Source organism: Bufo bufo, chromosome 4 (genome assembly GCF_905171765.1).
Source record: "Bufo bufo chromosome 4, aBufBuf1.1, whole genome shotgun sequence".
NCBI classification, from domain to species: domain Eukaryota; kingdom Metazoa; phylum Chordata; class Amphibia; order Anura; family Bufonidae; genus Bufo; species Bufo bufo.
This window is the reverse complement of record NC_053392.1, coordinates 530319361-530344024: the sequence shown is the minus strand read 5'-3', so window position 1 is coordinate 530344024 and position 24664 is coordinate 530319361. Positions and strand designations below refer to the sequence as shown.

The window sequence follows — 24664 nt, the reverse complement described above, 5'->3', positions numbered from 1 at the left end:
AAATGAATGGAGCCGAGGTACGCTTTTCCAACCAGCCGCATTTCAGGGGGCTCCACGGGTACGGGGCCCCTGTTCTCGTAGAACCCCCACCCATATGATAGTTATACTCAAAAGGTACAGTCACATGGGGCAGTAATGATGGAAGGGAACTTCACCATTACTACACTGCGACAAAACAGCAAGTTAATAGATGCTTTTACCACTTTTTAACATTGTTGGTTTGTATGTTTTAACATGTTGTGACATAACGTCTCATTTGTATGTGCGTCTCCAGGTTTCATAATACTGCCCCTTCATGAACGTCCAGAGTCACGTGGGGTATTTGTGGTGCATTTCTGAGATTCACAACGCATCATACGTTGCAGATGTCTCCCTGATTTTACCCTTTGCAAACACACAGCAAATTTAGTTCATAAGATAAGCAGGGATCTGTTGTAGATTTGAAGGCCACTCCCTGCTGTGTGTGAACTTGGTCATATCCCTTCGGTACCTCATTCATTCTCCCCTATGCACCATACATGACACGTAAAGAACAGATTGGTTTATTAAGTTTATAATGTGGCTTCCCTTATAAAACTCCTTTACTACTAAGTGCAAATCAGAATAATTAAACAGGAGAAAGTCCTATTTGGCAGTGCAATATCACATCCAAAAAAAGGGACTTGACAAAAATTCATCAGAGATTGACAGAAACCATTTACATGCTGGGGAGCTTTCGTAAAGTGTTCCACAAAATCCACCGGGTTTATTATACCACATTCAAATATTGAATATTACGTGTATAATTAGGATTATTAGACGTTGATTCGATTAGCTCCTGCTCTAGAGTCCATTGATCATTAAGATCCAGTAATTACAAGGATGAGAAGTGGTATCCTACGTGTCCCAAGGGTAGTCCGAGACTTCACTTATTGTTCAAAACTTTTACCGTCTTTCGTCCATAATGGTAGTAGCTATACCCTGAGGCCACGGTCGAGAAAGCAGTGATACACCTGTAAAAACACACATATCAGAGTTAGTCAGAAGAAGCCTCCATACAACATCGGACTCCTACCCCAGCTTAGTGCATAGGAGCACCCAAAATATCCTCATGTCCCTACAGTCCCAGTAGAGTACTTGTGATCAGACACTGCAATGCCCTACAAACTTTACCCGGAAGTGTGTGCCCTTCCCTGCTTTTCTGTTAAAATAAATCATTGAAAAATTGTGCAAATAGTCAGACTCAAAATCATGGGGCAGATTTACCAATACTGTCCAAGATTAAAGGAGTTTTCTCTTGATGACCTATCCTATCTGATCGGTGGGGGGGTCCTGACCCCCAGCTGTTTGAAGACCCTGCGTCGCCGGCGACATCACGTTCATCGGTCCCATGGCCTATGTGCAGCTCCATCCCATTCAAGTGAACGGCCTGGGGTGCAATACTAAGCACAGCCACTATCTAATGTACGGCACTGTTCTTGGTCCGCTATGAGGAGGCCGCGGTGTGTACCAGAGCGCTGTAGGCCTGTAGCCTCTACAAATAGCTGACCCCGGCAGATCAGATGATCCTGATCATAGGCCATCAATATTGGACTTCCAGAAAAACCTCTTTAGACTTTCTAAAACTATGCCAGATTTATATCAGTGACTGATGCTGGATAATACATTTGTTGCATCTTCAGACTGTCTAGTCCAGGCATGGCCAACCTACAACTCCCACCATGCCTTGCTGTAGGCTGACAGCTATAGGCAGTCTGGGCCTGCTGGGAGTTTTGCAACAGCTGGAGAGCCTCAGGTTGGCCATCCCTGGTCTAGTCTAACTTTTTACCACCCATCCTGTTAGCTTCCTAATTTTGGTACATCTTAAGCCATCTACGCCGCACACACTTTCTGTTAAGACATCCAAAACCCTAAATAAATGTGTCGTAAGGCAGGGGCGGCAGAAGTCTGGCTCACTTACCCAATGTTTTGTACAACTAAAATTCCATCAAAATCCACGGTATTAATCCATGCTTTACACACAGCATTGCTGTTTAGCTCCACATTACGTGTATCCCCAATCATAATATTTGCTGATCTTTTTTAGTCAAGTTTGGGTACTTTCACACTTGCGGCAAAGTGATCCGGCAAGCAGTTCCGTCGCTGGAACTTCCTTTCGGATCCAGGAATCTGCATGCAAACGGACAGCATTTGTAGACGGATCCGGATGCGGATCCGTCTTACAAATGCATTGCAAGAACGGATCCGTCTCTCCGCATGTCATCCGGAGAAACGGATCCGTTATATATTTTTTCACATTTTAAATGTATTTTTAATGCCGGATGCGGCACGAATACATTTCAATGTAAATTAATGCCGAATCCGGCATTCCGGCAACTGATCTGGAACTTTGGATGGAGATAATACCGCAGCATGCTGAGGTATTTCCTCTGTCCAAAACGTCGTTCAGTGACTGAACTGAAGACATCCTGATGCATCCTGAACGGATTTCTCTCAATTCAGAATGCATGGGGATGAAACTGATCAGTTCTTTTCCGGTATAGAGCCCCTAGGATGGAACTCAGTGCCGGAAAAAAAAAAACGCTAGTGTGAAAGTACCCTTACATAGCTTGATAGATGGATACAGACGTAACCATGGCAGTATACAGCAAAGAGCGCCTGTCACCTCTCCTGATATATCTAAGTAAGGCTTCGTTCACATCACCGTTCAGCCTTTCCGTTCTCTTGCTCCGTTTAGGAGCAGGAGAACGGAAAGGACGGATAAGGCACATAACTGACACCAAACTAAGCCCTTAGGCCCCCAAGACTATAATGGGGTCCGTTATGTTTCCGCTCAGAAGATGATTTTGAAGCGGAGACAAAAGTTGTGCATGCAGGTGTCAGTTATGTGCCTTATCCGTCCTTTCCGTTCTCCTGCTCCTAAACGGAGCAAGAGAACGGAAAGGCTGAACGGTGATGTGAACGAAGCCTAACTACTTGCATTTCCCATGTAATAATATATTCAGATATTGTTATATATTATTATGTAAATATTATGTAATAACTAGGGCTGCAGCTAACGATTATTTGAATAATCGATTAGTTGTCGATAATTTCATAGATTAATCGACTAATCGGGAAAAACACCAAAATGACAAAAAAAGGGGTTTATATGATTTTACTTAAAAAATTATGTTCAAATTATGTTTAGGAGTTACATAATTATTAAAATTTTGCATTACAATGTAATAATCCACAGATCTCCCTCCCCATAACAGTGCCATCCACAGATCCCCCTCCCCATAACAGTGCCATCCACAGATCCCCCTCCCATAACAGTGCCATCCACAGATCCCCCTCCCCATAACAGTGCCATCCACAGATCCCCCTCCCCATAACAGTGCCATCCACAGATCCCCCTCCCATAACAGTGCCTTCCACAGATCCCCCTCCCATAACAGTGCCATCCACAGATCCCCCTCCCCATAACAGTGCCATCCACAGATCCCCCTCCCATAACAGTGCCATCCACAGATCCCCCTCCCATAACAGTGCCATCCACAGATCCCCCTCCCCATAACAGGGAGGGGGATCTGTGGATGGCACTGTTATGGGGAGGGGGATCTGTGGATGGCACTGTTATGGGGAGGGGGATCTGTGGATGGCACTGTTATGGGAGGGGGATCTGTGGAAGGCACTGTTATGGGGAGGGGGATCTGTGGATGGCACTGTTATGGGGAGGGAGATCTGTGGATGGCACTGTTATGGGGAGGGAGATCTGTGGATGGCACTGTTATGGGGAGGGGGATCTGTGGATGGCACTGTTATGGGGAGGGGGATCTGTGGATGGCACTGTTATGGGAGGGGGATCTGTGGATGGCACTGTTATGGGGAGGGGGATCTGTGGATGGCACTGTTATGGGGAGGGGGATCTGTGGATGGCACTGTTATGGGAAGGGGGATCTGTGGATGGCACTGTTATGGGGAGGGGGATCTGTGGATGGCACTGTTATGGGGAGGGGGATCTGTGGATGGCACTGTTATGGGAGGGGGATCTGTGGATGGCACTGTTATGGGGAGGGAGATCTGTGGATGGCACTGTTATGGGAGGGGGATCTGTGGATGGCACTGTTATGGGAGGGGGATCTGTGGATGCACTGTTATGGGGAGGGGGATCTGTGGATGGCACTGTTATGGGGAGGGGGATCTGTGGATGGCACTGTTATGGGGAGGGGGATCTGTGGATGGCACTGTTATGGGGAGGGGGATCTGTGGAAGGCACTGTTATGGGGAGGGGGATCTGTGGGTGGCACTGTTATGGGGAGGGAGATCTGTGGATGGCACTGTTATGGGGAGGGAGATCTGTGGATGGCACTGTTATGGGGAGGGGGATCTGTGGATGGCACTGTTATGGGGAGGGGGATCTGTGGATGGCACTGTTATGGGGAGGGGGATCTGTGGATGGCACTGTTATGGGAGGGGGATCTGTGGATGGCACTGTTATGGGGAGGGGGATCTGTGGATGGCACTGTTATGGGAGGGGGATCTGTGGATGGCACTGTTATGGGAGGGGGATCTGTGGATGGCACTGTTATGGGGAGGGGGATCTGTGGATGGCACTGTTATGGGGAGGGGGATCTGTGCACTGCACTGTTATGGGGAGGGGGATCTGTGCACTGCTATGGGGAGGGGGATCTGTGAATGGCACTATTATGGAGGGGATCTGTGAATGGCACTGTTATGGAGGGGATCTGTGGATGGCACTGTTATGGAGGGGATCTGTGGATGGCACTGTTATGGAGGGGATCTGTGGATGGCACTGTTATGGAGGGGATCTGTGGATGGCACTGTTATGGAGGGGATCTGTGGATGGCACTGTTATGGAGGGGATCTGTGGATGGCACTGTTATGGAGGGGATCTGTGGGTGGCACTGTTATGGGGAGGGGGATCTGTGGATGGCACTGCTATGAGGGGGGGGGTCTATGGATGACACTATAAAGCATTGTATGCTATATGTGTCATCCACAGATCTCCCCCATAACAGTGCCATCCACAGATCCCCCTCCCCATAACAGTGCCATCCACAGATCCCCCTCCCCATAACAGTACCATCCACAGATCCCCCTCCCCATAGCAGTGCCATCCACAGATCCCCCTCCCATAGCAGTGCCATCCACAGATCCCCCTCCCCATAGCCGTGCCATCCACAGATCCCCCTCCCCATAGCCATGCCATCCACAGATCCCCCTCCCCATAGCCGTGCCATCCACAGATCCCCCTCCCCATAGCAGTGCCATCCACAGATCCCCCTCCCATAGCAGTGCACAGATCCCCCTCCCATAACAGTACCATCCACAGATCCCCCTCCCCATAGCAGTGCACAGATCCCCCCCTCCCCATAGCAGTGCCATCCACAGATGCCCTCCATAACAGTGCCATCCACAGATCTCCCAATACACCGGCCACATCAGTATTCAGACTATTCCTTAACTGGCAGTAACTTTTACTTGAACTTTAAATCAGCTCTATGATCTTTATTACCTTACAAATACAATGAAGCTCCAGTAGCAGGCAGAGCAGGCGGCAGCGTAACGTCACTCACTCACGTGACGCGCCTGCTCCGCCCACTTAAAGAATGAAACAGGCGCGTCACGTGAGTAAGTGACGCAACGCCGCCGCCCGCTCTGCCTATTACCGGAGCTTCATTGTAAGTTAGTAAAGATGCGCTGATTTAAAGTTGAAGTAAAAGTTACTGCTGGTTAAGGACCCTGACCGCCCGCTCCCGCCCCGCATAGCAACGAATCAGCCGATTATTCGATAACGGGATTCGTTGACAAAGAATCCCGTTATCGAATATTATTGATAACTTCGATTAATCGTTGCAGCCCTAGTAATAACACAATAAAATAACAATTCAGGAGAATCTTTTCATATAACTATGCTGTGCCATTCCTCCATTATTCTTCTTAGAAGTTTATGAATTCACTGCTAGCAGTCTGCAATAAAGGTCCAGCTGAATGATACCTCTTGCACAGTCTGAGCCTATTCATTCAGTGCTGCCAGAGTCAGACTGCACAGGAACACCCTCCCCCCTAACACCTAGATAGCCCTTTATTCATTACTTCTAGAAAGACTAAAATAGGAAGAGCATGACATCGACAGAATTGTCATTTTATGAAAAATACAATTATCCACTAAAACAGACATAGCAGGAGAAGTGACAGGTCCTCTCTAATGAGGGTATCCCATTAGAAACAAACCCTTAAAGGGGTTGTCTCATCCCGCCATTACGAAGGCGAGATGAGACAGAGTCCAGACCACCAGCCAGCCGGGAAACAGCAGAGCGCTACAGCGTTTCTGTAGCTCTCTTGCACCGCAATGGGAGCTACTAAAACAGCGAGCTCTGGCATTCTGCTTTCACGTGAACAGGCAGATCCTGCAAAGATATACAAGAGACTCCCGATACTCACAAGCTGCTCTTTGAGCTGGTTTAACTAATCCATAGCAGAACAGGTAGGACATATGCAGATCATAAAGGAACCCACCTCTATCAGGCAGAGTGAGAGCCACTAACAAGCAGCAGCTTGTCTTCTGGTGGACTCAGACCATGGTCATTCAACCAAATGGTCTCCATTTACTATTACATTTCAACTGTAGGAGGCACTGCAGAGGAAATGAGAAGCTAACGGCGACTTCCTCCAGGAAAAGCAGGCGTTTCATAAAAGGATTATATATCCATTCTAACATGGATTTTCAAAGTAAGTACACCAGCCTCATCAGGTCTATTTAAGACTGAATGCAGTTTGCACTGTGAAATCTGATGACAGATCCACAAGTCTCTGGAAACCTCTTTCAGCAGTGTGTATCTGTCTAACTCACCATAACGCTTGAAGATAGACACTATCCACGTAATCAAATACAGGAGCCGCAAGTGATGCTGCCACCAGTATTAATTGGACTGCGGTGTTCATCTAAAATAGACAGAATAGATTACATTTCTTGGTTGTTCAAATTACCGTAATAGACTAATGCTCATTATAAAGGTTGTTAAAGAAGACCTTTCACCAGAATCAAGTATGCAAACTGACTATACAGACGTGTAGAGCGGCGCCCAGGGATCCCCCTGCACTTACTGCTATCCCCGGGCGCCGCTCCGTTCTCCGGTTATAGCCTCCAGTATAGTCCTAGTTAGGCTCCACCCACTTGATCCTGCCAGCGTCTCTTTCTCCTATGCTGTAGCGCTGGCCAATCGCAGCGCTCTGCTCATAGCCAGGCTATGAGCTGAGCGCTGCGATTGGCCAGCGCTACAGCATAGGAGAAGGAGACCGCGGCAGGTTCCCCTGGGTGGAGCCTAACTATGACTATACCGAAGGCTATAACCGGAGAACGGAGCGGCGCCCGGGGATAGCAGTAAGTGCAGGGGGATCCCTGGGCGCCGCTCTACACGTCTGTATAGTCAGTTTACATACTTGATTCTGATGAAAGGTCCTCTTTAAACTAACATATCAGCTCATACCTGTTCAATAAAATCCCTGCCGATTGATTGCCAGTGCGCCCAGTGATGACTTACCGACATGTGGCTGCTATGGTGGTGATACCAGTATGTACAACATGTGATTGATGCTGCATATTAAGGAAGACCAGCACAGGGGAGCACTGGATCAGCAGCGCTGGAGCGGAGTTTGATTTAAAGTGGATTTCTGAGGCATTATACAGTCCTGATCAAAAGTTTAAGACTACTTGAAAAATGGCAAAAAAATCATATTTTTTATTATTTTATATATTTTTTTGAATTAATTATCTTTATTAATACATCAAAACAAATTACAATAAACAAAAGGATTAAGTAATTACTCCCCATCTTCAATATATTTTCCCCTTATCCCAATTCCCTGTACCAACCCCCCTCCCCGAACCTGTGATGCGTCATATTTAGCATGGCTGGATCTTAACAAGGTTCCAATTTGAGCATTCAATTTAATGAAAACAACGAATAAACTGAAACAGGCTGTTTTTCAGGACCACATGCCTTTAAAAGGCCAAATCTGTGCAAAGATGTGGATTCATTGTCATTTTCTGTCAGGTAGTCACATGTTGTGATGGCAAAGGCAAAAAAACTCTCCCTTTTTGAACGTGGTCGGGTTGTTGAACTGCATAAGCAGGGTCTCTCACAGCACGCCATCGCTGCTGAGGTGGGACGCAGTAAGACAGTCATTTGGAATTTCCTAAATGATCCTGAGGGTTATGGAACTAAAAAGTCAAGTGGAAGACCCAAAGAAAATTTCATCAGCACTGAGCCGGAGGATCCAATTGGCTGTCCGTCAAGACACTAGACGATCCTCGACCCATATCAAGGCCCTTACTGGTGCTGACTGCAGCCCCATAACCATCAGACGGCATCTGAGACTGAAGGGCTTCAAAAACAAAAAACGTCTTCAAAGACCTCGTCTCCTTGAACGCCACAGAACTGCTCGTTTGGACTTTGCAAGAGAGCACCAAACATGGGACATTCAAAGGTGGAAGAAAGTTTTATTCTCTGATGAGAATTTTTTTTAACCTTAATGGTCCTGACGGTTTCCAACGTTACTGGCATGACAAGCAGATCCCACCTGAGATGTTTTCTACGCGCCACAGTGGAGGGGGCGCCATAATGGTCTGGGGTGCTTTTTCCTTCAGTGGAACAATGGAGCTTCAGGAAGTGCAGGGGCGTCAAACGGCCGCTGGCTAGGTCCAGATGTTGCAGAGAGCATTCCTCATGACTGAGGGCCCTCGTCTGTGTGGTAACGACTGGGTTTTTCAACAGGACAACGCTACAGTACACAATGCCCGCAGGACAAGGGACTTCTTCCAGGAGAATAACATCCCTCTTTTGGCCCATCCTGCGTGTTCCCCTGATCTAAATCCAATTGAGAACCTTTGGGGATGGATGGCAAGGGAAGTTTAGAAAAATGGACAACAGTTCCAGACAGTAGATGGCCTTCGTGCGGCCGTCTTCACCACTTGGAGAAATGTTCCCACTCACCTCATGGAAACCCTTGCATCAAGCATGCCGAAACGAATTTTTGAAGTGATAAACAATAACGGCGGAGCTACTCATTACTGAGTTCATGTTTGGAAGTTGGATTTCTGTTTTGGGGGGGTTTAGTTTTTTTTTGGAGGTGTGGTCCTAAACTTTTGATCAGCTGAAAAACAGCCTGTTTCAGTTTATTCCTTGTTTTCATTAAATTGAATGCTCAAAAAATGTTTTGTCTCACTCCCATTTCTTCTTGCTGCATGTTGAAGCTCTACTTGGAACCTTGTTAAGATCCAGCCATGCGAAATATGATTTTTTGCCATTTTTCATGTGGTCTTAAACTTTTGATCAGGACTGTATAAGAGCAGGATCTGAAAGAGGGAGAAAAGCCGAGCTCTGCGATATAAGATTATGTGATTAGGAACAGGATTTCTAAGTAAAAAGCTAAGAAAATCCCAGCAGGACTCTTAGGAGAGACAATAAGAGTCCTGTTGACTCCGCCCACACACAGAGCTCTCACTGTATCAGTGTGTACACAGAAAGCTGTCAATCATTGTGTGTGGGTGGGGCTATCATGACACCCATAGTCTCTCCCAGGAGTCCTATATTTCACAGAGCTCAGCTTCACTCTCTCCATCATATCCTGCGATCAGATGGGGCAGTAAAGGGGCAATGCCTTTTTTCTTTTTTTAACCCATTAAGGAAGCACCCTAATATGGCCTTCCGGACAAAGATATAACCATATCTTTCTGTCAACATAACTATATGAGGGCTTGTTTTTGTGGGGTGGGTTGTATTTTTTGAATGGAGTTCATATAAATTTATAGAAAAAAAATAACGCTCTTTTTGGAAGATGATGGAAAAAAAACAGCATCTTTGCAATTTTTGGTGGTTTTGTTTTTATGGTGTTCACTGTGTGTTATAATGACATATCAACGGTATGGTGCAGTCAGTACGATTGAGGTGATACCAAATTTATGTAGGGTTCTTCATGTTTTACTACTTTTGCACAATAAATCCATAAAAATAAAAAAAAATTCTTTTTGTCACCATATTCTGAGAGCCATCACTTTTTTTTAATAATAATCTCTATTGTGACTTTTTGGTTTGTTAATTAGAAAAATAAAATATGTGAGCAAATAATGAGACAGTAAATAAACTGTACAATACAGAATAAACGTGGAATATGGCTCAAATCAGTAATCATTTAACTTTGTAAAATAAACACAGTGGACAGATGTTGGACAAACTGTGCGGGTGGGGGGTCCTCTTGCTGGGCATAGGATAGTCCTTTCTCTGCATAGATAGATGGACTCTCAAATACAGAATAGGGTTGATCCAAGGGCTCTAGACCTCCAAAAACAGTCATGATGGTCTGCTAAGGTAGAAATTCATTTTTCGAGACATCACTTTTTATTGTTGCGATGACTGAGCTGTTTGAGGGCTCTCTTTTCCGAGGGGCAAGCTATACTTTTCATTGGTACCAATCAGGATACACAATGATTTTTTGATTCTGTTTCATAGGAGGTGGGATGAACAAAAAAAAAACAGTAATTCTGGAAAGGTTTTATTTCATATTTCAACATCACATTAAATTTAACTCATGCGGGTTAAATAATGTGATAGTTTAATAGTTCAGGTTATTACGGACATACCGATTCCTTTTAAACATTTTACTTCACTTCTACATTCTTTTAGACCCACCAGGGGACTTGACCATGTATTAGCTTGAACGTTCATATAATATACTGCAATACTTCTATATTGAAGTATTATGCCTGTCAGCTTAAAGGGGTTGTCCAGGTTCAGAGCTGAACCCGGAAATACCCATAATTTCACCCCGGCAGCCCCCCTGCCTTGAGCATCGGAGCAGTTCATGCTCCGATGCTCTCCTTTGCCCTGCGCTAAAACGCACACTGCCCTGCGCTAAATCACACACTGTTGGGCGGAAGCTTCCGCCTGGCAGTGTGTTCGGTGACGTCACCAGCTCTGATGGGCGTGCTTTAGCGCTGCCTTAGCCGTTTTACTGGCTAGGGCAGCGCTAAAGCCCGCCCATCAGTGCCGGTGACGTCACTAGGCTTCCTCGCAGCCCCATGGAGAGCCCAGTATGTCACCGGATCTCCAAAAAATGCCTTTGCCCTGCGCGATTTAGCGCAGGGCAAAGGAGACCATCGGAGCATGAACTGCTCCGATGCTCAAGTCAGGGGGGCTGCCTGGGTGAAAACGGGGGTATGTGCGGGTTCAGCTCTGAACCCGGACAACCCCTTTAACTTTGACAGGCTTGTCAGGTGTACCAAGAGGGCAGACCAGCCCCCACAGCAACCCATTAGCACCCTGCAATTTTTTTGTGTGCAGGGGGCAACGGGGTATCAAGTGGAACAAGGCATCTAAGGGGTTCTGGAGCTCAGCCGAAGCTTTTCGAATATGTATGGCCAACTTTATGGTGTCTGTTGTTGCTGCAGAGGTGCATCTGTGTGGTGTGGTGTGATCCGGTGCCAAAGGGGCTTTGCTTGACATCAGGGGTGCTGTTGGGCTGTTAGGCATCACCTGCAGTACAGCAACTATGGTCGTCATTTGGCGCAGCACCAAATTTTGTGTAGAGACCCACTCAAAAGAAGCCACTATGATGTGGTGAGTCTATGCATTTTGAAATAAATGTGTACAAAGTGACTAGTGCTCATGGTTATAAATTACGCTGAGGAGCAGCAGATCAATGCATGGCATGTGGATGCACGATCTGTGCCTTTTTCATGGGTGGAATGGATAATAACAGGAAACAATAGGCTCAGGAAGATGTTATTTACTGGTACTGTCAGTTATCTATATACATATGGTGACTGTTTACATAATAAATGGTACCATATAATTAAGATTATATGAATAGACGTTATGTCAGAGCTATAGGAAAGGCAGAGTGATTAGACACTTACCTTACTGATAAACGTTGGCTCTAACTGAGCAGTTGCATAACAAGGGTTAAAATATTTGCCAAGGGTTCTCTAATGGAGAAGAGGAATCACAAAATCAGTTTTGAAATAACTTTTAAACCTACCACAGACTGAGCCCATGCCTAGAACTGTTATCACTGAGCTCAGCATATAAACTGCATAAGTAAGCGCCCTCTAGTGGTGGCTGCAGGCAGTAAGAATTCTACCATTTAACTCTACCTATGGATTTGAGCTCTGACCACTAAAGATAAATTAACACAAAAGGAGACACTTTAGTGGTGTATTTTAGGCTATTTTGGTCACCAAACAACACAGCAATCGAACATCTGCTGGCAGCAAATATATGTGCATGCAGTTCTCCTGCGTGGCTTTTTTGCCATCTTTCGCCTCCATGTTGAAGTATGTTCTAGGTGAGGAATAAAACTTTAAAGGGGCTGTCCCATGACAACAAGTTATCCCCTATCCACAGGATGTGGGAGACAAGCGTCTGATCAGATGTGGTCTGACCGATGGTTCTTCTGCCGATCACTAGAACAGGGGCCCAAGTTCCGTTTGAAAAGAGAGGCAGATGTGCATGTCCTGTGGATAGGGGATAAGTTGTGGTCATAGGACAATCTCTTTAAGGTGTGTACACAGAGGCAAACACACACTTAACATATACTTACTGGAGGAGGAAGGGTTTTATAGCGGACATAAAAAACAGCACCAATCAAGGCGATGTCTCTCAAAATGATCATGACTGTCAGAGGAACTGTTAAACAATAAAAGCAGGCATTATTGAGCAGAACAGCAGAAGAATCTACAATACTTATCCATAGGCACTGTCTGAACCCTATTTTCCATATACATGATTATGGCGATGGCCGTCTCGCCTGAACTGCTGTTAAGGGTCCATTCACACGTCCGTAGTGTATTGCGGATCCGCAATACACCCGGCCGGCACCCCCATAGAACTGCCTATTCTTGCAGACAAGAATACGACATGTTCTATTTTTTTCCCGGATCCGGGGACCGCTCCGGAAATGCAGATGCGGAAAGCACACTGTGTGCTGTCCGCATCTATTCCTGCCCCATAGAGAATGAATGGGTCCGCACCCGTTCCGCAGAATTGCGGAATGGGTGCGGACACATTCACGGACGTGCGAATGGACCCCAACATTGAAAATATGTTGCTCAGCAACCTCATGGACCATAGGACTCTGTAGTCTTGAGATGACGCATTGAGTATTCTAGACATACTCTGTGCAGACATCATTCTGCAGTCCCTGGCTGTCTGGTTTCTTTTGCCAGTTCCCCACAACGAGTAGCTGATAACGGGGGGCGGCACTGCAATCAGCTATCATTTCAGAGGAAGAAACCCAGTGCCGAGTGCAGATTTAAATTACAGCTGAAATCAAAGGGTTGGGTCTCCACGGAGGCAAAGAGTGGAATACCTCCCTCGATTAGTAGACGACAATTTATATTGGTAATTTAAAGGGTTTGTCCAAGGTGGGCAAATAATTGCCCAGGAAGGGTGAGTTATTCCTCTGTTGTTCCTGTGCCACCGTTCCTGTCCTCCCTGATGGTCTCTTCAATTAGGCTAGGGCTACACAGCGACATTTGTCAAGCGACAAAAGGGGTACAACTACATTGCGAAATTCATGTTACACCAATGTCATGCAACCTTTATTGTGATGATCGGATGGATTTTTTGTGACTGTCGTGTCGCAGTATGTTGCAAGTCACAGTGCGACACCACTGATTATCACGTGACTTTTCTGTGTAGCCCTCGCCTTAGATGCAGCAGTCATTTGCCTGTGTGCCCACATGACCATTGCAGTCAATCACTGACCTCAGCAGTCTCATCATATACCTCCTTTCTATCTCAACCAAGTAACAGAGACCAGCAAAGGAGACTGGAGCGGTAGACCTGGAAAGAAGCGGGAATAAACGGATAAGTAATTATTTCTTATTGTTCTACGACATTCCCCCCCCCCCCCCAAAGGACATTTTTGCCCAACTCGGATAATCCCTTATGAAATAATGTGAGACCAATGTCAAGTAACCACTAAAACAGCTGGATCATGTGTCCATCAACTGACAGATTTCTTTATGTTAGGTCTTCTGTAAAGTGTCACATTAATGCCAATCTAGACGTGCACCTACTACATGCCAATCCATGAGCTGGAATAAAGCATGCAGGATGCTTCCCTTACTTCAGATACAAAGAGATATCTTTTAAAGAAGCACTCCCACACAAATGTTTATTCTCTGACCTGTTAGTGAAAGTAATCTTCTTACCAGTGACTTTATTTGTGAGTTATAACCTCCCTTCTGATCCTTAGCTGTGTCATGTGAACACTCTGATCTCCAACTGACAAAGGACAGGAAATCAGTTACTTCTCTATTCATTCCTAGGAGACTGACATTGAGGCTCCCATAAGAATACACAGAGAAACTGGCTTCCTGTCCACACACAAGATGCTGTTTATTTTTAGAGTGCTGGTCACATGATATAGCTGAGGATCAGAAGGGAGGAGATAATTAACAAATACAGTCACTGGAAAGAGAACCATCTAGTGGAAGTGGCTCCCTATGAATCAAAATCCGACTTTTTAACAAGCCTTGGAATATGACAAGAGAAATGCCAAACCAAATATCCATCCCTAGACAGCTGATTTGGGGTGCTCTCCCCTCATCAGTATGGATTAAGATTTTCCCATGGAGCACTTTACAGTGAATCTCCATACAAGACTGTACTCTTTAGGGACAGCCAGCACCCTGCCTAAGCTGCATCCAAGGCATCGCACACAACCAGCCAGAGCCCTTAAACACACGAGTCGCCATCAAGCACATAAGGCACCCATGATGGATGGAGCGAATCAGAATCTGAATCCTATGAACGGTGTGACACAGAATATCATGGACGGCCCCTTCTTACCTGGGATCAGATGTGCATATGTTAAGCAGACGTATAGGACACTGATAAGAATTTTATCCGCCAGTGGATCAAGAGCACTTCCCAATGCTGACTTCTGATTGGCCCAATTCCTTGCGATATATCCATCTAACTATAAAGAGGAAACTTAAATTAGAAAGTGAGCACATCATCCAAGCCTGCCAGTGCCCCAGAACGTCCATGTTTATGGGAAGGCCAGACTAGAACACTACCAACCATCTAGGGTCTACGGATGAGGCCCAAAGGTCACCAAATTCATACACACCAAGGGCACATGTACACGACCGTATGTATTTTGTGTTCCACAAACTACAGATGACGTCAGTGTTGCATCTGTTTTTATGGTTCTGCATTTTGAGGACGAGTATGGGACATGTTCTATCCGTTTCTGGAACGGACATGCAGAAAGCAGACGGAAATCATCAGTGTCCATTCCGCAAAAGGTAGAACATGTCCTATTCTCAGCCGCAAAATGTGGACCGCGGACCCATTGAAATCAATGGGGTACATTTACCAAGACCGGCTTTTTATCTCGGTCTTGGTTTCCTCCTCTGCGCTACCCGAAGATTCGTCTAATTTATGACAAGGCTTAAATAAATCTCATCAAATCCTTGCGCCTGGCACAAAAACTACGCCAGCCATGCATAAATGTTAGTAAATTTGGCGAGGCTGTAGTTCTGGCCCAAGCCAGCCCTCGTCCCATCCAACTGGCGAAGACGGCATAAAAACGGCCATGAAACAATATTTAAAAAATAGGACTTGTGACTATTTTATGCCTAAAATAGTCGCAAGTCCCTTAGTAAATGTGCCCCAATGGGTCTGCAAAAAATGTGGATACAACACGGACAGTACCCATATTTTATAGATTTACAATTTGTGGAACAAAAAACACGTAGTCTTGTGCATGAGCCCCAAGGGTGGGTTCACGCATAGCTTTGAACGCAGTTTTTCTGAACTTTTGCCTTTTTAGTAACATCTTATGTGGTAAAATCCCCAGACCCAGATGTTAGCTAAAGCTCTATGGGAAATCTGAAAAGCAGGACACGTAAGCGTTTTTTTTTTGTTTTGCTACTGATGTCATTGTTATTTACCGTAGGTGGTGTTTTTAGAAAAAAAAGCATCATGTTGAAGCTTTTGCCATTTTTTTCTGAGTTTTTGCCATCTACTTCTCAACAGGGAAAAGGCACACAGTTGTTCTAAAAAGACACTTCTTGAAGACACATCTACTCTGAAAACGGAGCTCAGGTCCTTCCTCACCAGGCTCGATCGGAGGGCCCAGTTTTAAACACAGTTGCAAGTCCCAAAGGTGCAACCAGCATCCTGTAGATTTACTACAAATGTCAGTGATGGAAATACCCCATTTAGGCCTTATTCCCATGTCCGTGCCTGTGATGAGGCCTATGAGAAGAGCCAGTATTTCATCTGTGAAGATGCCTGAAGGGTCCGTGTGTACGTTTTTTCCCCTCATGTGTGATCCATATTTCACATGCACTGCCAGGCTGAAAAAAAAGATTTCCAGAGGTCTACCAATGGTCAGTGAAAACCACTGATAGAAATATATGGATGTCATCTGTGTTCTGTCAGTGGTTTTCATGGACCCATAGACTTCAAAGGTCACGATTGGTCCACATCACGGACCAAAGTAGTGCACGCTTCCATTATTGGAACAAACGAATTACAATCAATGGATCCGTGTGCTGTCCGGGGAGAACAAAGACCGTACGCATCTGTAATTCGCTGACGTCTGAATGAGGGCTCATGCACATAGCCGTATTTCTGTTCCGCATTCGATCCGCTTTTTTGCAGGTCAGATTCAGACCCATTCACTTAATGGGGCAGCAAAATATGCGGACAGCACTCCGAGCCGTCTGCAAAATTATGGAACATGTCCTATTCTTGTTCATATTACAGACAAGGATAGGACTATTCTATTAGGGGCTGGCCGTTCCGCAAAATGCAGAATGAATGCGGCTAGTATACGTGTTTTGCGGATCCGCAGTTTGTTGACCGCAAAACAGAGAACGATTATGTGCATGAGCCCTTAGACCACTTTCACACAGTCAGCGTTTGATCAAGATTTTGAGCCAAAACCAGGTGCAGGACAGACACAGAACAGGTGTAGATCTTTCCAATACACCTGATCTTTGTGTAGCCTCCACTTCTGGTTTTGGCTCACAATCGCTGATGGAAATCACGGACCAAACACTGACTGTGAGAAGGTGGCCTAAGGGTCCATTCACGCGTCCGCAAATGGGTCCGCATCCGTTCCGCAATTTTGCGAACGGGTGCGGACTCATTCATTCTCTATGGGGACGGAATGGATGCGGACAGCACACAGTGGGCTGTCCGCATCCGCATTTGCGGGGCGCGGCCCCGATCTTCAGGTCCGCAGCTCTGCAAAAGATAGAACAGGTCCTATTCTTGTCCGCAGCTGCGGACAAGAATAGGCATTTCTATAGGGGTGCCGGGCAGGTGTGTTGCGGATACGCAATTTGCGGATCCGAAACACACCACGGACGTGTGAATGGAGCCTTAGGCCTCTTTCACACGTCAGTAAACAAAAGAGAACTCCGACAGCACACGTACTTACTGACTTTAACGCGTTTATTCACACATCACCAAGGGCTCAAGGGGCCAGATTTTGGAACCACCTACCTCTGGCCCTGAAAAGGATTCCCAGTCTTCTCTCATTCAGACGTGCACTGAAAACCCTACTTTTCAAACAGGCGTTTGATCTTCCTATATAACGCTTATTTTTGGTTCATATAATTTTGGGGGTTTTCCTAAATCTTAGTCTATTAAATCACGGTTGGTAATGACCCTTCTATTTTAAAGATACCTTTTCCTCACGTTTATTAATTTTGTTCTCTTCACATTCTCTATATCTCGTCCGAACCTTTTGAACCTTGAGATCCCCCTACCTCCCTCCCCTTTTTCTTGATTCTCCATTTGATAAGTGCTAGGAAAGTGGTCTCTGGAATAGGTGCCTTATCCTCTAGGGGCCTTTGCGGCCCATGGCAAAGTGTCATGCCTTCTTCTCAGCCAGCTAAGCGCATCGAGGCCCTAAGGGTAAGACTGCGTGTACACAAGACTATACATCATCATCATCATCAATTTTCCACTGATCATGAGGCATGGACCACACTGGCCTGTGATGTGGAGCAAACAAGCCCATTCAAGATGAAAACTGTGGACCCAGTGACACAATATGGATGGCTTCCGTATTCCGTCAGTGAGTTTCATGGACCACTGCTAGGTGATGATCTGGAAATTAATGGTCAGCCTAGCAGTGTACGTGGAATATGGTTGACATGCGGAGGGCAAAAAACCAGACACATGGGCTAAACATGGATCCTTCATGGACATCTTCACGGATAAACCACCTACCATCTTGACACGGAAGTCATCATGGACATGGATGTGTGAAAGAGGCTTAAGGCCTTTAAGGGGTTGTCCACTCCTATACTACTGATGGTCTAAGATCAGTGGGGGTCCAAACACCTGCCGATCAGCTGTTTTAGAGTAAATCCAGTGACCACTTCCATTGTGTAGCGCAGGAATGCTCAACCAGCAGCCCTCCAGCTGTTGCAAATCCCAGCATGCCCTAATAGCTGTAGGCTGTCTAGGCATGTTGGGAGTTGTAGTTTTGCTACAGCTGGAGGGCCACAAGTTGAGCATTCCTGGTGTAGTGGATGGAGCTGGTTACTGAAGTGACTGGGAGCAGCGCTGCACTTACAATCTCCATCCACTGCACTAGTTCCAGCACTGGGGCTACTCTGAGACGGCTGATCAGGGGGGGCAGGGGTTGAAACCCCACCGTTCAGATATTGCTCATCGTTCATAAAGGAGTAGACGACCCCTTTAGGTGTACGGACAAACAGGGTGGATTTTCCTGCGCAATCAACAAGGAATCCGCTGCGTTTGTCACAGATTTCACCTTATAGGGTAAAATCCGCACTGAAATCCAACATGCCCCATCGCTCTTTCCCTCCAATAGCTGATGACATTTATTGGTGCATGGCCTTCTTTACTATAAAATGGAGATTAGGCCCCAGATGTTATAGGGGGTCCCCGCTGACACACCGAGGGCATGAATAGGCTGAACACTCACCAAATCTGTTACTCCAGCTAGAATGAAAATGCCCAGAGCGAGGTTAAAGTCTTCCCCAACGATGAGGTAACCGAGGACAGGAGAGAGGCCGATCCGGGTCATAGACAGAAGATTTGGTATGGTCCATGGGTTTTCATACTGCAGAACAGAGCACAGAACAGCCCCACAATCAGTCAGCATGAGACGACTAAGAATAAACTAATAGTACAGCTAAAGAGGAGCCGAATTTATCACAGCGACCCCCACTGGTCACTTCCAGTAAATGGACACCAAGTATTGCCCGGATTACGCTGCGCCAACATTTGGGCATCCATTGTCATATTTTAAGCCACGCCCCCTTGAGGAGCTGGGACACTCCCACAGGAGAGCTGGGCACAGCGCATTATTCATACTGCTGCATTTGTGCCCGTATTGCGGCCCGCAAACACTTGACTGGGTCCACAATCGGCAAGATGCAGAGCAACTCATCTAAACCTTCCTTGAAGCCATCTCCTGTAGTTGCTGTCAGTTTATAGATTTGTACAGGTTAATCATGTTCCCCTCAGATGTCTTTTTTCAAGGCTAAACAATTTCAGTTCATTTAATCTTTGCTCACAACTAAGATCTTCCAGGCCCTTAATGAGTTTAGTCGCTCTCCTCTGTACTTTTTCTAACTCCAGGGCATCCTTTTCATGGACTGGTGCCCAGAACTGAGCTGCGGATTCCAGCTGAGGCCGCACCAACGCTTTGCATAGTGGTAATATCACATCCCTGCCCCGCGAGTCCATACCTCTATATACAAGACAAAATACTGTTATTTAGTCTATGATCTACTAATAGACCCAGGTCTTTCTCAACAAGTGACTCTCCCAGTTTTACTCCTCCTAGGACATATGCTGCATGCAGATTGGTTGTACACCAGCGACAGGAGTGGTTGTACACCAGCGACAGGAGTGGTTGTACACCAGCGACAGGAGTGGTTGTACACCCGCGACAGGAGTGGTTGTACACCAGCGACAGGAGTGGTTGTACAGCAGCGACAGGAGTGGTTGTACACCAGCGACAGGAGTGGTTGTAGACCAGCGACAGGAGTGGCTGTACACCAGTGACAGGAGTGGCTGTACACCAGCGACAGGAGTGGCTGTACACCAGTGACAGGAGTGGTTGTACACCAGTGACAGGAGTGGTTGTACACCAGTGACAGGAGTGGTTGTACACCAGTGACAGGAGTGGTTGTACACCAGTGACAGGAGTGGTTGTACACCAGTGACAGGAGTGGTTGTACACCAGTGACAGGAGTGGTTGTACACCAGTGACAGGAGTGGTTGTACACCAGTGACAGGAGTGGCTGTACACCAGTGACAGGAGTGGCTGTACAGCAGTGACAGGAGTGGCTGTACACCAGTGACAGGAGTGGTTGTACACCAGTGACAGGAGTGGTTGTACACCAGTGACAGGAGTGGTTGTACACCAGTGACAGGAGTGGTTGTACACCAGTGACAGGAGTGGTTGTACACCAGTGACAGGAGTGGTTGTACAGTAGTAGTTGTACAGCAGTGACAGGAGTGGTTGTACAGTAGTAGTTGTACAGCAGTGACAGGAGTGGTTGTACAGTAGTAGTTGTACAGCAGTGACAGGAGTGGTTGTACAGCAGTGACAGGAGTGGTTGTACAGCAGTGACAGGAGTAGTCGTACAGCAGTGACAGGAGTGGTTGTACAGCAGTGACAGGAGCGGTTGTACAGCAGTGACAGGAGTGGTTGTACACCAGTGACAGGAGTGGTTGTACACCAGTGACAGGAGTGGTTGTACAGTAGTAGTTGTACAGCAGTGACAGGAGTGGTTGTACAGTAGTAGTTGTACAGCAGTGACAGGAGTGGTTGTACAGCAGTGACAGGAGTGGTTGTACAGCAGTGACAGGAGTAGTCGTACAGCAGTGACAGGAGTGGTTGTACAGCAGTGACAGGAGTGGTTGTACACCAGTGACAGGAGTGGTTGTACAGTAGTAGTTGTACAGCAGTGACAGGAGTGGTTGTACAGTAGTAGTTGTACAGCAGTGACAGGAGTGGTTGTACAGTAGTAGTTGTACACCAGTGACAGGAGTGGCTGTACAGCAGTGACAGGAGTGGCTGTACACCAGTGACAGGAGTGGCTGTACACCAGTGACAGGAGTGGTTGTACACCAGTGACAGGAGTGGTTGTACACCAGTGACAGGAGTGGTTGTACACCAGTGACAGGAGTGGTTGTACACCAGTGACAGGAGTGGTTGTACACCAGTGACAGGAGTGGTTGTACACCAGTGACAGGAGTGGTTGTACACCAGTGACAGGAGTGGTTGTACACCAGTGACAGGAGTGGTTGTACACCAGTGACAGGAGTGGTTGTACAGTAGTAGTTGTACAGCAGTGACAGGAGTGGTTGTACAGTAGTAGTTGTACAGCAGTGACAGGAGTGGTTGTACAGCAGTGACAGGAGTGGTTGTACAGCAGTGACAGGAGTAGTCGTACAGCAGTGACAGGAGTAGTCGTACAGCAGTGACAGGAGCGGTTGTACACCAGTGACAGGAGCGGTTGTACACCAGTGACAGGAGCGGTTGTACACCAGTGACAGGAGCGGTTGTACACCAGCGACAGGAGTGGTTGTACACCAGCGACAGGAGTGGTTGTACACCAGCGACAGGAGTGGTTGTACACCAGCGACAGGAGTGGTTGTACACCAGCGACAGGAGTGGTTGTACACCAGCGACAGGAGTGGTTGTACACCAGCGACAGGAGTGGTTGTACACCAGCGACAGGAGTGGTTGTACACCAGCGACAGGAGTGGTTGTACACCAGCGACAGGAGTGGTTGTACACCAGCGACAGGAGTGGTTGTACACCAGCGACAGGAGTGGTTGTACACCAGTGACAGGAGTGGTTGTACACCAGCGACAGGAGTGGTTGTACACCAGCGACAGGAGTGGTTGTACACCAGTGACAGGAGTGGTTGTACACCAGTGACAGGAGTGGCTGTACACCAGTGACAGGAGTGGCTGTACACCAGTGACAGGAGTGGCTGTACACCAGTGACAGGAGTGGTTGTACACCAGTGACAGGAGTGGTTGTACACCAGTGACAGGAGCGGTTGTACACCAGTGACAGGAGCGGTTGTACAGCAGCGACAGGAGCGGTTGTACAGTAGTAGTTGTACAGCAGTGACAGGAGTGGTTGTACAGCAGTGACAGGAGTGGTTGTACAGTAGTAGTTGTACAGCAGTGACAGGAGTGGTTGTACAGTAGTAGTTGTACAGCAGTGACAGGAGTGGTTGTACAGCAGTGACAGGAGTGGTTGTACACCAGTGACAGGAGTGGTTGTACAGTAGTAGTTGTACAGCAGTGACAGGAGTGGTTGTACAGTAGTAGTTGTACAGCAGTGACAGGAGTGGTTGTACAGTAGTAGTTGTACACCAGTGACAGGAGTGGCTGTACAGCAGTGACAGGAGTGGCTGTACACCAGTGACAGGAGTGGTTGTACACCAGTGACAGGAGTGGTTGTACACCAGTGACAGGAGTGGTTGTACACCAGTGACAGGAGTGGTTGTACACCAGTGACAGGAGTGGTTGTACACCAGTGACAGGAGTGGTTGTACAGTAGTAGTTGTACAGCAGTGACAGGAGTGGTTGTACAGTAGTAGTTGTACAGCAGTGACAGGAGTGGTTGTACAGCAGTGACAGGAGTGGTTGTACAGCAGTGACAGGAGTAGTCGTACAGCAGTGACAGGAGTAGTCGTACAGCAGTGACAGGAGCGGTTGTACACCAGTGACAGGAGCGGTTGTACACCAGTGACAGGAGCGGTTGTACACCAGTGACAGGAGTGGTTGTACACCAGTGACAGGAGTGGTTGTACACCAGCGACAGGAGTGGTTGTACACCAGCGACAGGAGTGGTTGTACACCAGCGACAGGAGTGGTTGTACACCAGCGACAGGAGTGGTTGTACACCAGCGACAGGAGTGGTTGTACACCAGCGACAGGAGTGGTTGTACACCAGCGACAGGAGTGGTTGTACACCAGCGACAGGAGTGGTTGTACACCAGCGACAGGAGTGGTTGTACACCAGCGACAGGAGTGGTTGTACACCAGTGACAGGAGTGGTTGTACACCAGCGACAGGAGTGGTTGTACACCAGCGACAGGAGTGGTTGTACACCAGCGACAGGAGTGGTTGTACACCAGTGACAGGAGTGGCTGTACACCAGTGACAGGAGTGGCTGTACACCAGTGACAGGAGTGGTTGTACACCAGTGACAGGAGTGGTTGTACACCAGTGACAGGAGCGGTTGTACACCAGTGACAGGAGCGGTTGTACAGCAGCGACAGGAGCGGTTGTACAGTAGTAGTTGTACAGCAGTGACAGGAGTGGTTGTACAGCAGTGACAGGAGTGGTTGTACAGTAGTAGTTGTACAGCAGTGACAGGAGTGGTTGTACAGTAGTAGTTGTACAGCAGTGACAGGAGTGGTTGTACACCAGTGACAGGAGTGGTTGTACAGTAGTAGTTGTACAGCAGTGACAGGAGTGGTTGTACAGTAGTAGTTGTACAGCAGTGACAGGAGTGGTTGTACAGCAGTGACAGGAGTGGTTGTACAGCAGTGACAGGAGTGGTTGTAGACCAGTGACAGGAGTGGTTGTACAGTAGTAGTTGTACAGCAGTGACAGGAGTGGTTGTACACCAGTGACAGGAGTGGTTGTACAGTAGTAGTTGTACAGCAGTGACAGGAGTGGTTGTACAGTAGTAGTTGTACAGCAGTGACAAGAGAGGTTGTACAGCAGTGACAGGAGTGGTTGTACCGCAGGCCCAGTAATGAGGGCGCTGTGCCCGGAGGCGGGTGACCTTGGGGTGGTGCAGGGCTCACATAGGGGTGTGAGGGGACAGAGGCCGCGGTCCTCACCAGGTCAGTGCTCCGGGGGGGCCCGGCCTCCTCTCCTCCCGTCTTCTCGCCGTTCCCAGACTTGTGTCGTCCCCTCCCGCACACTATCCGGGCGGAGAGCCGCAGCAGGGGCCGGTGGAGGGCGGCGCGGCCGTGCAGGGACCGGAGCGGGTGAGCGGCGGGCAGAGCGCTGGGGCCCGGGCGGCCTCTCTCAGGCCCGGGGACGTCCCGTACCCCCAGCACATGGCGGCCTCTTAGTAACCGCCGGGCCGGGCAGCTGAGCGCAGACCGCGGGCACCGGCCCAGCAGCACTGCCAGCACCGACATCATAGCGACAGCAGGGGCTCACCGCTCCCCATGCAGCCGACCTGCCCCCGGCCCTGCCTGTGCGACAAGTTGCATGCTTTACGGCGTTAACCCTTCCGGGCCGGTAACCGAGCCTCCAGGTGACGGAATGCAGAATGAAATAACATGGCGGCCGACAATACACAGTGTAATCCGTCCCAGCAGAGGCGAACGGGTTAAAAGGAGATACTGTCCCTTTAACGCAGAAAAGTTCCACGCTGATTTATGAAGCGTTTTTTTTGTAGGTGCGGTTTTTCACTAACGGGTGTTTACTTCCTTTCAAAACTGTTTTCTGCTTGCGGTTTTTAAGCACAGATCCGCGCAAAAAACAATTGGACGCATATGGCGCCTCAGTTTTTTGTAACTCCCCATTCATTTCAATGAGAGCGTGGATTCCGCGCAAAGATAGGGCACACCGCTTCTTTTTTCCGGCTTCCCATTGTAATAAATGGAAGTATGCTTGGGGGA

At 47.5% G+C, this 24664-nt stretch overlaps 1 protein-coding gene across 1 annotated transcript; it reads right to left on the bottom strand.

Moving 5' to 3' along the window:
- Positions 1-535: 535 nt before the first annotated feature.
- Positions 536-24337, bottom strand: CRLS1 (cardiolipin synthase 1). The gene is made up of 7 exons (XM_040429774.1): positions 23873-24337; positions 18970-19107; positions 14841-14970; positions 12586-12671; positions 11903-11971; positions 6839-6930; positions 536-992 (listed from the first exon to the last, which is right to left on the bottom strand). The coding sequence occupies exons 1-7, from the start codon at positions 24179-24181 to the stop codon at positions 905-907; spliced, it is 912 nt and encodes a 303-aa protein (XP_040285708.1). The 5' UTR covers positions 24182-24337; the 3' UTR covers positions 536-904.
- Between the last annotated feature and the right edge of the window lie 327 nt (positions 24338-24664).

Coding starts and splice junctions, on each gene's coding strand:
- CRLS1 (XM_040429774.1), bottom strand. CDS start 24,181: ATGATGTCGGTGCTGGCAGTGCTGCTGGGCCGGTGCCCGCGGTCTGCG. Junction 19,108..23,872: donor CCCCCCGGAGCACTGACCTG/GTGAGGACCGCG, acceptor TCTGTTCTGCAG/TATGAAAACCCATGGACCAT. Junction 993..6,838: donor GTCTATCTTCAAGCGTTATG/GTGAGTTAGACA, acceptor GTGTTTTTACAG/GTGTATCACTGCTTTCTCGA.